Source organism: Leptonotus elevatus, chromosome 16 (genome assembly GCF_054856555.1).
Source record: "Leptonotus elevatus isolate MCC_2025b chromosome 16, RoL_Lele_1.0, whole genome shotgun sequence".
NCBI lineage: Eukaryota > Metazoa > Chordata > Actinopteri > Syngnathiformes > Syngnathidae > Leptonotus > Leptonotus elevatus.
This window is the reverse complement of record NC_141254.1, coordinates 17,890,885-17,903,766: the sequence shown is the minus strand read 5'-3', so window position 1 is coordinate 17,903,766 and position 12,882 is coordinate 17,890,885. Positions and strand designations below refer to the sequence as shown.

The 12,882-nt window shown below is 41.0% G+C and overlaps 1 protein-coding gene across 7 annotated transcripts in view; it reads right to left on the bottom strand.

Annotated features, from left to right (window-relative positions):
* Positions 1–400: 400 nt before the first annotated feature.
* LOC147161107 (neurexin-2-like) overlaps positions 401–12,882 on the bottom strand; it is a 148,173-nt gene continuing 135,691 nt past the window's right edge. For 6 of the 7 annotated variants that reach the window (XM_086057877.1, XM_086057881.1, XM_086057879.1 and 3 more), the window contains 4 exons: positions 12,127–12,216; positions 9,726–10,054; positions 7,164–7,248; positions 401–4,391 (listed from right to left, as the gene is read on the bottom strand). In XM_086057877.1, coding sequence (XP_085914003.1) covers positions 3,586–4,391; positions 7,164–7,248; positions 9,726–10,054; positions 12,127–12,216 — 1,310 coding nt within the window. In that variant the 3' untranslated portion in view covers positions 401–3,585. The remainder of the gene's footprint in view (positions 4,392–7,163; positions 7,249–9,725; positions 10,055–12,126; positions 12,217–12,882) is intronic. The other variant, XM_086057884.1, reaches the window with a different exon arrangement.

Sequence of the window (12,882 nt, the reverse complement as noted above, 5' to 3'; positions counted from 1 at the left end):
AGACGCTGCCTGAGGAGAAGAGAGAGACACACTCGGTGCGGAAACGAGAGCAGAGCGAGGCCATGGTGATGAAACTCAAGTGCAAGAGACATTTGGAAACCATATCATGACCTACAACTCCAATGAAATGATGTTCCACCGTGTAAAAGCACGTTCACCTTATGTCTTGCGTGTAAAATGACACCATTGTAAATGTATTGATTGCGTCGACGAGTGCTAACCTTTGAGTAGAATAAAAATTCATTACGATGTACTGCTACCGTGAGTTAATTCTGTGGTTTTTTTGGGTTTATTTTTGGGACGAATCCTGGGCGTCCTGAGTGGATTCTCCGCCTCGAACCCGGCAAGTCGATAAAAAGCGTTGCATTTTGTCCAAGAAGCAGCACACAACACAAGTGTGTACAAAGTATATCATCAAGTGTATTTTTTTTTTTTTTGTATCTTTATGCACGTCCTGTACACATATTGAGATCCATTTCACATGAACACTATACAATAGCAATGAGTGAGGGATGAAATATTTTTCCGAGCACAGAGCAGCTCGCGTCGAATGGCACTTTTCATAAAAAAAAGTAACAGGGGATCACAGAGCATGAATAATAAGTTAATGTAGACCGAACCCAACAGAGGAAATGGCTTTATATCGTTAGATCCATTGAGTAACAGATTCAGCACATATAAAATGCACAATGCCATAAAACAAAAACATCCGTTTGTCCCATCAGAGCCATGAATAATGCAGGAACACGAGATGTCTGCAGCTATCGGAGGAAAGTGTGTGCTTTTTGTCGGAGTCAAAGGCAATCTAAAAAGGAACGTGTTAGGAGGAGCGGTGAGACAAGGTACATCGAAATATCAGAGAAATATCAATACAATTCACACATCATCAATTATTCATCTCATGGAATAGTCTTTAAGTCACTGATAGAAAAAAAACAATACATGTTTGTCTGCTTTACAAGGAATATCTATGTCTCCACGATATGTTTACATTTCCTGTGTGCTTTTTGGACCATCCCTTAACAGTTTGTTTGTTTGTTTTTCTCCCATGGAGGAAACAAGATGGACAGCGCGCTGCTGGCTTTCAAAGTCAGCTTCCGAGAAGCAACGATGAGAAAATGTTCGCCGGCCCGAAAGTCGGGCCTTTTTGGGTCATCGTCGTGAAAGCTGTGAGGGGGACGCGGGACAGGGACGAGCATCCCGGACGCCGATTCTTCGCCGTAACTTTGCATCCACACAATGCCTCTCGAGCGCGCTAGCCTCTATATATACATACAAGCAATGTTTACAGATATACCTTCACTTGGTGTAGACTGAACTTTTCACATTTATCCCTATTTTTGAATTTAAACGACCACACCAGAAATAAAATGACTCCCGTCCGTCTTACTGCAAGGTTCAACAGCCGGAGTGCGTTGAGTGATATCCCTTTTTAAACATCCTGTATTTTTCATGAGGATCATCTCTTGAGGACACAGGCAGGGCAGGCTGGGGGCGAAAGGGGGGGGCGGGGGGGGCGCTTAGAACCCTCATTATGCAACACGGTGGAGGAGATGATGTCTTACAGAAATGAAAGGCTTCCTTTTTTGCTCGTGTACCACAAAAACTCAACACTTTCATTATAGACAGTGGCTGTAAAAAGTGAACACACCCTTGTTACAATAGCATTTTTTCTTCATAAAAACAAAAGTGACCAACTATGACACAAAGGTCTTCTTGGGAAAAAAAAAAGAAAGATGCAATTTTTGGCACTTTATTGCCTCCAGACATTTGACACATTAATACTTTTACTAATTAAAAAAAAAAGAAGCTCTAGAATAAAATCCGATGAATAGCAAATTGTTTTGTGCAAATCTCTGAGTGAGTGATTGAGCATGATAAGTAAGTGTCGTGACCCCAAAAAAACACAGAGACAAAGTCTTGGCTTTTTGGCAATAACAAATCTGTTAGTGAAAAATAAAAGCCGTTTGTATAAGTGCGTGCACCCTGAAATGAAAAATATGTTGAAGCGCGTTCTGATTTATTACATTTGGGTTTGTTTTTCTTCATCTGGAACTGTGGATTTTGTCAAGGTTGAAGACCTTGTGTAATGTTCCAAAGCTGAAACTGAAGAGGACCTTTCTTTCAGCGTAACAATGCCCCCCCCCCCCCAAAAAGGTTATTGATTCCCCCATTGGGACCTTCCAAAAAAGACGGAATACTTTAATTAACGATGCTTGAAAGAATTATTATTAATTCATTCCTTTTGTTAAGGCCCGAGCAAGGCCACCGTAAAATTGCTTTGTCATTCTTATCTGAGACCAAATAACATTTTTAAGGATGTCAGTTTGTGCTAGTGTGTTGTTAGGAAACTGTATTTCATCATTTACAGAACATGATTATGCACATGCTAGATGCATGGTGTTGGTGTTTTATGACCTCCAAATGGTGGCATTTATGCGCAATTGCAAACTATTTTTTTTTTAGGTGGAGCGTTCATTATTTTGTAGATTTGGTTCACTGCACTCTAGAACTTGTGGTATTTTACCAAAATACAGTTAACTCATTCACTGCCATTGACGGCTATAGACGTCAAAAATTAATTTGAACTACTTCGATTAGTTTCAATTTTTTCCCCCACTTTTGTTAACAAGAGTATGAAAACCTGCATTTTTTTAATTCTATATTTAGAACAGATATCAAATGTGTGATTAATCGTGAGTGAGTATTGAAGTCATTACAATTAAAAATGTTAATCGTCTGACGCCCCTGATTTTTAATAATCTTTTCTTTCTTTTTTTATAATTAGGGGCATCAGGCGATTACAATTTTTAATTGCAATTAATCACATGACTTCACTAGTTAACTCACGATTAATCACGAATGTTCTATCTGTTCTAAATATACAATATATTTTTTCTAGGTTTTCATACTCTTGTTAAAAAAAGGTGGAAAAAATGTGAAACTAATGGAAATAGTTCAAATGAATTTTTGACGTCTATAGCCGTCAATGGAAATAGTTCAAATGAATTTTTGACGTCTATAGCCGTCAATGGCAGTGAATGACTTCATTTAGCCAGTCCCACATTTTTTTTTTTTTTTAAAGTTCAGATTCCAAAGCTAGTTTAATTTCCCTTTAGTTTTGTTTGATTTTCAGTTAAATTGCACAGACGATTCTTCATATTATAATTTGACAACGTGCTATTTTAACAGTGTTGCGTTCACGCTTTGTAGCCACTCGATCATAATGGAGGACGTGAGACAGAGATCACAAAACATTGAGGCACCTCAACCCCCGGTTGCTTTCACTGCATCGTATCCGTGCTATATACAAAGCAACACTGGAGAGGATTCTTCCGAGCTTGTTCGCTCTTCAAAACGACGCACTTACAAGAAGTGGATGACAGCATTATGGTAGCTGTGCAACTGTGAGGGAAATGCTAGTGTTAACCACGGTCTGCATTTGACAGTTGCTTCTAGTTACCTGTGAAATGTCTGACATCCAAACGGAATGATAATTCCCCCAAAAAAAAATAAAAAAAAACACCTGTCGGTGATTTGAAAGTGGAGCGCTCTCACACATCCTCTCAGTCCTCGCCCGCCTGCTCATACGTAATATTCTTTGTCCTTGTTCTTTTTGCCCTTTGTGATTGCCTTGGCCGCCGAGGCGGTCGCTGTGCTTTTGTCTTTGACCACCGCTCCGTTGCCTTCCACCGCAAAATTGTTGGCAAAATTGTGGCCCTGGTCTGTCTGGTAGGAGCCCTCGTCCCGGTTGCGGTACTTGTACATGGCATAGAGGAGGATTAGAATGCAGAGAGCAGCAGCAGCCACGATACCAACCACCATCCCCGTGGTGCTACTGGACTCCCTGATCACCTCCACAGCGCCCGGTTGGATGTTTTCGTCGGAGGCGGTGGGGTCGGCTGTGGGCACATGGGGAAAATTGGGGGGGTAGGTTAGTCCCGGTGTGTTTCGGGAGGACGGGGGAGCAGGGGGCAGAAGCACCTGGTCTCGGGTGTTCATTTTGCCTGCGGGGATGTGGAGCTGGTCGGGGTTGGTGGTGGGAACATAAGGGGGTAAGGGGCGGGGTTTCTGGACTCCGCCCTCACCGGCGGCGGGAGGTGGCGGAAGGACTGTCCTGTCAGTGACCAACGGGGAGTTGTTATTATTGTAAAAGTCCTCGTCATCCGATTCCGTCATCTCTCCGGAGCCGAAGGCCGAGACCTCCACGGTGTCACCACAGTCCTCCTGGTCTGGGGGGCAGGAAGGGTGAGGAGGGACTATCACAGACTCTTTGGTGGTTTCGAGGGGGGACAGGAGGGTAGGGGGAGGAGGGATGACGGGGTAACGGGTGGCGATGGATGGAGGCTCAAGGGAATCCACTGTTATAATAGGCAAGACTAATTCACCTCCTAAAAAAGAAACAGAAAAGGTAGGGGGAGGGGGGGGGGAATCCTAAATTAGAACAGCATTAAAATTCCGCCTTAACAGTTGCGCTCATTACCGACGAGGCGCAATCTGCTCATTAAGTGGAATATCAGTAAAGAATAAATTACCATTAACCAGCAAGTCAGTGATATTTTCTTAATGATCATTTTTACACCACGAGTCTATTGGACATGAACTGCATGAGGCCATACACAAACGGAAGCCACCGCTTTGGTCTCGCTTAAGTATGCGGATTCAAACGTGTGGGTGTGTAAGCGTGCAATACGGCAAGAGGCTCACACGAGGACACAAATAAACAAGACCCGACCTGAAAGCAAGTAACACAAAATGAAGAAATGAAATTGTCACGGTTACAAGGGGATAAATCAGTGACACTCCAATTTAAGTTGAACCAATCGCATTTAACAACGACAATATGGTCCATACTTATCTACTGTATGTAAATGAGCATCGCATGATACACAAAGGTCACGCAATGCCATTTTGACTTTATTTGAATACATCAATGTTGTGACATTTCAGTCTGGGCCGTTTTTGTGCCCGTAATCTGAATCCCGTTTATGTTAACAACAAAAAAAACGGCTAAGGTCACGTTAATTATTGAGGGTGCTTCAATAAGGGAAAACATTTCAAATTGCTGCACTTGCAGTGCCATAAACTCATGCCCTAGCCGCCATCATTCACTCTTAACGACTCTATAATACTGACGCTTGTTCTCCTGAGAATTTAGTAGGATTCTACACGAAAACTAATGCAGGTAATTAGTACAGGACATTAGATTTTTATGATACTGGAGATGTGAGTAATCACAATACAATAGAAAGAAAAGAATAGTCATAGTTAGCTGCTGTCCACTAATTTTTTGGAAAGGATTACAATAACATTTTTAGACTGTAATCTTTACAGCAAATATTTGCATAATTTCTTAGAAAAATGTCTTTGAATAGTGGCTGTGGCTGTATTTATTTAATTGCAGTGAGTAACAGGTATTTATTTGAAGGAGGCATCAAATGTGTGGGAGGAGCATGACATGCTGTTTTATTACTATGTTATTACTATGTTATTAATATGTTATTACAGTATTCTTACACGGAATACGTAGCTGCCCCACAGTAGTAGTTCCTCTCTCTGTCCTTTTATTCTTGGTTCCTACAAATAAGGAAGTGCAGTGCAAAACCTTCGACTTATGTCCTCGCTGTCACCCATGATCGATGCACCAGCCTGAACGGTGTGGCCAAAGTAATGATAGTAAGACGAGACAAGATTTAGCTCTCCAAAGTAGTAAGCAACGCTCAAGGGTATGTTTGAGGCACTTTCATAAGGTATACCATAAGCATCACATCCATCAAGATGTAAGCCAGACTGTGATAAATCAATTCGGGCCAGGGAGGCACGTGCCCCCGCTGAAATGAGATTGGACCCCGCAGGTGCAAAATTATCGACAGATCGCGGCGCTGTCTTGCCAATGCAGCCTGACATTTTTCCCCCCCAATCAGACGCCTACTAATTGTTATGCCCCTCATGCACAGTAGGTGGCGCTATGTACCCCAATATATTGTAATCCACCTCGGTAGTAGTCTGGAGAAGAAGAATCTACTGATGCGTGACTGTTTTAAATATTTTTTTATGTCCCGATAGATTGTTTTGGACGGACATCAATAAGTTAACTAAAAATAAGTACATGAGCTGAATGACGAACAGAGACGTGAAACAGGAAACAGAAATACGGAGCGGCCTTCCAAATTAAAAGCATAGATTTCAAAATAAGATATTTAAACATCACATGCAAAACAGCTTGAAGAATACAGCTTAACATTTACTCACTTAGTATATATGCTTAGTCTAGAAGTGGGGGTTTAATAACAGGATTTAATTACATTATTATTAAATGACATTATTAACAATGTGGTTGTAAATAAAGTGCTAGGAGTAACAAATGTATAAAAAATTTTCATAGGGTGTGTAGAAAATTTAACAAGAAAATATATATTTTTTATTTCAAAAAACAAATTGCAAATTTTATTCATGTTAAACACTGTTACTTGTTCATAGACTTTGAATATTGTTGTACATTTTGTCCATTGTTAATAAACAGCACATTATGGGCAAAAATCTCCTGTGCGCTATAATTCATTCATCCATTTCTTGAACCGTTTATTCCTCACAAGGGTCGCGGGGGGCACTGGAGCGCACATGTGCTAAATGTATTTAAATATATTTCAACAGTTAGAGACTCCGATTGAAATTAATTTTTTTTTTTTTAAACTTTGGATACCCATAAGTATCTTTGCCCACCACCCCCATTTATAAAAATCTGGCTGTCCGCACTGGCTACGTGTATTTCATTTGTTGTGTGCTTTGTTTCCTTTCAAATGGGCTCAAAGATTGAGGTGTTGTTTTTTTTTTTAAAACTAGACCTCCAGCTTGCGGTGTGTCAGGAGAGAACACAATAGAAGGAAAAGAAAAGCAGTGTTTAAAAAATTGATGAATTCACTGGTGAGTTAAACACTGTCGTGCTGCTATAATGTCACACTATTTATAAAGCTGTTATTTTTTAAGCAGTTATCTATTTGGCGGCAAGGCATTCATTTACTCAAGTGGACAACAGCCAGTGACTAATTGAGCATTGATTAGAGCTCTTACAGTAAAAGCAGCAATTTGTGCTGAGCTTTTTTTGGACGACTGCCGATGTAACGACACATCTATTTTGTTTTTGCCACAGAGAGAAAACCCACCTGTTCCCGGTTCACACTCTTCCAGATCTTCATCATCACTTGGACACTCGGCTGACGCTACCAGAATATCATCCGAGTTCTGCGGCTGTATGTGGAAAAAGAAAAAGAAAAAAAAAAGGAGCTGATTTTACAAACGCGGTCCCTCCGCTCACTGCCCTATGAGCTTGTTTGCTGTGTGCTTTATAAAGAGAAGAAATGTTGCAACGTGTTTCAATCTACCACTTCTGGTTTTGGAGCTCGGAGCGACGCTAGTGAAAGAACAAACAGAAAATTTGCACGTATTCTGCTGCTTTTTATGCGTTGGCCCCATGGCAGACTCTTTCGTGTATCTAAGGAGGAGCTCTAATGTTGAAAAGGAAATTCGCACCCGGCATTCCATAGTGCGTACGCCACATCTTGCAATAACAAATTCACTCATGCTAAATCAATGTTCTTGGTTTCTTTTTTAGGAGGAGGAGGCTTAGGGCAGCGGGCGACCTCGTGAAAACCTGAGCAGAACGGTGAATAGATAATGTGAAAATATATGGAAGGCTATTCAAAGGTAAAGGGAAGCTAGACAAGAGAAATGCAAATGAATCCAGCTGAAAGCGAGCCAGTATCGCAGCTTTGAAGAATCGAGTTCGTCCTCATTAGCGTCGCAGGTAACTCGAGTTGAGATTCGAACCCAACCACTTTGACACTGTGCTGTAAAAATATATACAGTTGGTAAAGTAAATCGTGTAATTTGTGCTGCAGTCTGTGCTATTTACTCAAACAGTAACGTGCAGTTGCACTACAATGTTGACAAAAGTCGTGCATCAAAAGACGTTTTTGTGGCTTGGAAAACGTTTGAGGCCAATTTCAGGCTTTAACGCCACCTTTGGCCTCCAGTTCCAGCGAAACACTGTAAGCGCTCATGTTCCATTGAACCCGAGCACAGAAGTAATGTAATCCTCCTGTGAGACGCAGACCCTGAAATTTTAATTAGTCATAATATTCGAGTCTCACAATGAGAAAGGAAATGTTTTTAATTTGCCTTTCCCGCTGAATACTTCTCTCATTGTGTGCCATTCATTCCAAAACATGTCACATTATCTGCTTGATTATGATGACTCTTTTTGAATTTCACAGAGCACACTAATACGAAACATAAAAAAAAAAAGTGTTGCGGATTCACTTAATAAACATCGAACAACATTGAACATAGCCTACCACATAGTTAGAACGAAATGTAATCCATAGGAAGTGGTGTCGCTAGGAGGAGGATGTAAACAGCCGCTACCGAAAGCCTCAACTGACAACGCAATTGCTAATGCTATTGTTAGCAAATAGCCACCATTATTTTCACGTCACTTAGCAAACCAAATCCGCCTTTTAAAGTGACAGTGTGTAATTATCACCACTCGATGTCGCTATATCATAGAATGTAGCCGAAGTGCATGCATTTCAAAGCACACACGATATGGTGGCTCAGAGAGACCACACTTCACAAGCCTACCACCAATTCTTATTTTGCGGGAGCGAACGAGCATCTGAGCGAGCCGGAATTAGCCGGAGCAGCTAACAAGAGCGGCTAGCGGGACTTAGTCGGAGCTATAGGCCGGAGTAAAAAACAAGAGCGGCTAGCGGGAGAAGCTAGTAAAAAAAAAAAAAGTTTGTAAAAGCTTGTGAGAGCAAAGCAGAAGGTGACAAGCGACGGGAGCTCGAATCATGGGACTAAGTGACAGTGGTCGACCCAACGAGTCCGACACTGGATGCAAGCACCACCACTACGTTTGCAAAGTTGTCCTTTGGGCATCGGTGGCGAAACATGACAGCCTCTTGTAAGACAGCTACTAGACTTACAATTATATTTAAAAAATGGACGTTGATGCGATAGAACTTATTTTTTGTGTGCATATTATAAAAAAATTTAATTAAATGATTAGTTCACCATTAAATGGTGCTAAAGATTACACACTGTCATTTTGAAGGCAATCGCATATTCACAATCAAATTGTGTGGGCTGTGATGACGCCCCTAAATGAACAAAAAAAAAAACGGAACCCAGAACCTCTTTCCTGTCCTTTCTTAGTACCTATCGCTCCCAATTTGACTCAGCATTACTGCCAGGTCTCCCTGTTCATTATCTGAGCAGTTGAACAGTGGATCTCCCCCACCCAGAGCTGAAGCCCAGCAACAAAGTCAGCTCACAATTTATTTTTGTCATTTCTCGTCCTCGTATCCTCAAATGCTACAATGAAATAGTGAGGATGAATCTGCCATGAATGAAATGTTTTTGTCATCATATGAGATAAATATTGATTCCAAAGTGCTCGAGATGATGTACGTGGCACAGTTACATGCTGTTATTGCGTTTTGTGTGCGTGTAGTATTGATGTTTTTTTTATAATTGCGACGTGATAGTGATAGAATCAAGAGATGGATTAAGTCGGTTAAGTCCCCACTGAAGGCCAAAGTATGAAAGGCAGTAGTAGAGCTCAGTGCTGGATTATAAGAGTGTTTTTTATTTATTTATTTATTTATTTAATATGTAAATAGGCCAGTAATGCCTTTTCTAATGTCCCTTTTTTACTCTCTGACCTGTGAGATGCTGTCCCTCAAGCTGGGCGACCGCTGCCTGCGGGTGGTGGTGGTGGCCATGGTGGTGGTGGTCTCCATGATGGTGGTGGACATGTCGGAGACCGCCATGGGGGTGGCGGAGGTGGTGTCGGTGGTCAGCACGGAGAGCGCGTCGCCCACCAGACGCAGGTTGCCCTCGACCTGCACGCTGGGGTCGTTCTCCGCCGCCAGCTTCAGCACCTGCAGCCCGTTGTAGTAGAGGCCGGAGATCTGACCCTGGAAGGGCCGACCCTTGTCCTGGCCGCCGATTTTAATGGCGGCTTGGCTGTTAAAGATGGTCAGCTGTCTCCCTACAAGCCAGGCAGAGAGACGTTGACAGGAAGGGAGAGAAAAAGGAAAAAAGGCCAAAAAGTCACGTGGGTGACACGGGAGTACAACTTGAACTATGTTGGTGTGAGTGATTAACAAAACAATCATTTCGATATTAAACGGGGGGGATTTATACTTTAATCATGCAGCGGGCGCTTATATTTAGGTCCTTATTTATGCTGATTTCTCTATAACATTGAACAGGGACGGGTGTTTTGATACTGGTTCTTTATTTATCGCTAACATTTACCAAACAGAGGCCATGATTACAAGTGAAGTCCCTGGCTTCAGCGCAGTGGAAAAAAATCCCCCAAAATGGAGGCTAAACTCCACTGACTAGCAAATTCCGCAGCCATTAAAACTCAGAGTTCCCCCCTCCAGTCCAATTGTCTTAACTCCTGAGAGGGACAATGTCTCGTAACAGCGCCACTGACAGCGGCCACGCAGATAAGCGACATCAGCGAGAGGACTGCAGTAATGGGCCCGTTTCAGGAGAATACTTATTAGCAAAGTTGGTGGCTGCAAACAGTGATCCGTTTCAGCAGCCTGTCAGGCCTCTTTTTTGTCACGGGCTGAACTGAAGCTGGGGGGGGACTGCGACATGGCCGCTGTAGTGCAACACAGGAAGCCGACAACACAGGGCCGCTTGGGAACAAAGAGGGGGGGGGGGAGGGGGAGCGCTTCACTTAGGGCGATCACATCGAGAGGTTTAGCTTACATCGGTTTAAGGGGGAGGAGGGAGAGACGTTTAGTTCACATTTTACTCTCACCAGTCAAAGTGCAGCACACTTTAAAGGTTAAAAACAAATTATTACACACATTTACACATCTAGTTAAGACGAAGGAATGTTAGGGCCAAACTGAAAGGAAAAAAAGAGCAAGAATAAAGTTGTAATATTACAAGAAATGTTAACGTTTATTACTTACTTTACTCAAATATTCTGAAAATAAAGTCATAGTTTTAAAAAATTGGAAATGTTCTTGTGTTTGTGTACTATGTATGAATCAGCAAAATCCACCTGTCTTTATCCATTTCAGGGAGCGGCCATTTTGTCACTTGCTGTCAACTGATAATGACATCACAGCTCAGGGCTGAACGAACGACCAATCACGGCACACCTGTTTTCTGAAGCTGAGCCGTGATTGCTCGTGTGGTCTTCAGTCGACAGCAAGTACAAAATGGCCGCCCCGAGATGGATAAAAGCGGGTAGATGTAGCTGATTAATTAATATTCCACAAACGCAATTTTAATCAGAATGATGTGTTTAGACGATTGGGGGCACACACAACATATCATTTTAAGAAAATATTTGGATTGACTTCCTATTTAACTGAATGTCAAATCTGCCAGATTGTATTTTTATGGGCTAATATCAATGAATTTGCTGTAGCTCCTTTGCTGGTACAATTATTGTAACATTACAACTTTATTGTGGACAAATGATGACTTTATTCTCATACAATAACATTAGTTCTCTGAATATAGTTTATTATATTTTTTTCTTTTTAAAAATTTATATTGCAATCCTGACTTTTTCTTGCTCTGTTCTGTTTTTCTCATAAAGTAGAATTCCAATTTTTTTCGAAGCTGACTTTAAAATCACAACTTAATTTCTGCTTTCACTTTGATCACATAATTACAACTTTAGTCTCATAATTCTACAACTTTGTTCTCGTGTTTTATCGTTGTTTTTTTTTTCCCTTTTCAGCGTGGCCCTAATACTCCCTCGTAAGTTAATGGCAGTGATTAAGAGGGACGATGGAGGGCTGGGTATGGGTTATGTGTTTTTTTTTAGTTCATTGGTTTAAAATCAGTTTAAGGGTGCAGCTGGTCCACAAGGTGCAAGGGTGACAAGGAAGAAATACTTCAACTTTTTGCTAACAACATTTGATCAGTGCTGGGATTGTGTTCTTCATAATTGGTCCAATTAAATCGGGGCCCGTTACACATAATCCTTGTCACAATTGTCTTGTGGTGCCGCGCCTTTCTTAGGGGAAAGGTTAATCACTAGTTAGTTCAAGGATTACTTAACCAATCAATTCTTTTTTTTACCTTTATCGAGTAGCCACTCGTCAACTACCCGACCGAGTCTGTATGGGATTCTTTGCCTAGCAATAGCCAGTCGTTCATTATCATAGTGTCCTTCAGAGAATTTGGAGAGACAGGTTAAGGGTTAACGTCTGCAAGCTGAAAGATCACATGGTTAGAAACAGAGTTATGATGGCCAACACCTTTAACAAGATGGTTAAGCATCTTTCAGTTCAACGTATCTTTACTTGAGTTATTTGATTTTTAAGAGCAACAGTTAGAGAAGTCAAGTTTAGGCTATTTATAGCTACACTAGTTAGTATTGTTTAGCTATTTTAAGCACAGGAAAAAAAAGGTTTATATACTTTGAATAAAAACATGGTTAATTCAGTTAGCAGCATGACAAATCAGACATTAACAAAATCAATCATTCAGAAAAAAATGTCAATTTAAACAGTCAAACATGAGATATAAGCAGAAAACATCATCATTGGTGTTATTTCATTGTAGTGAATTTAGTAGGAAATCCAGCAAAATTTTAAAAGTATATTCCAATCAAACTTGAATACTTTCCAGTAACGTCCTGTCAACATTTTAAAATTGGAATTTGCATTTCCATAATGAAAATTTTTGTTTTTTGGAAAAAAAGGACCAACAATTATTTAGTTATTGAATGAAATCCTACTAAATTCTTATGAAAAGAAACCCTCACATTATAAATGATCAGTATCAGGAAAAAAGAAAAAAAAGAAAAGCTACACTATGACTATAGCATGTTGC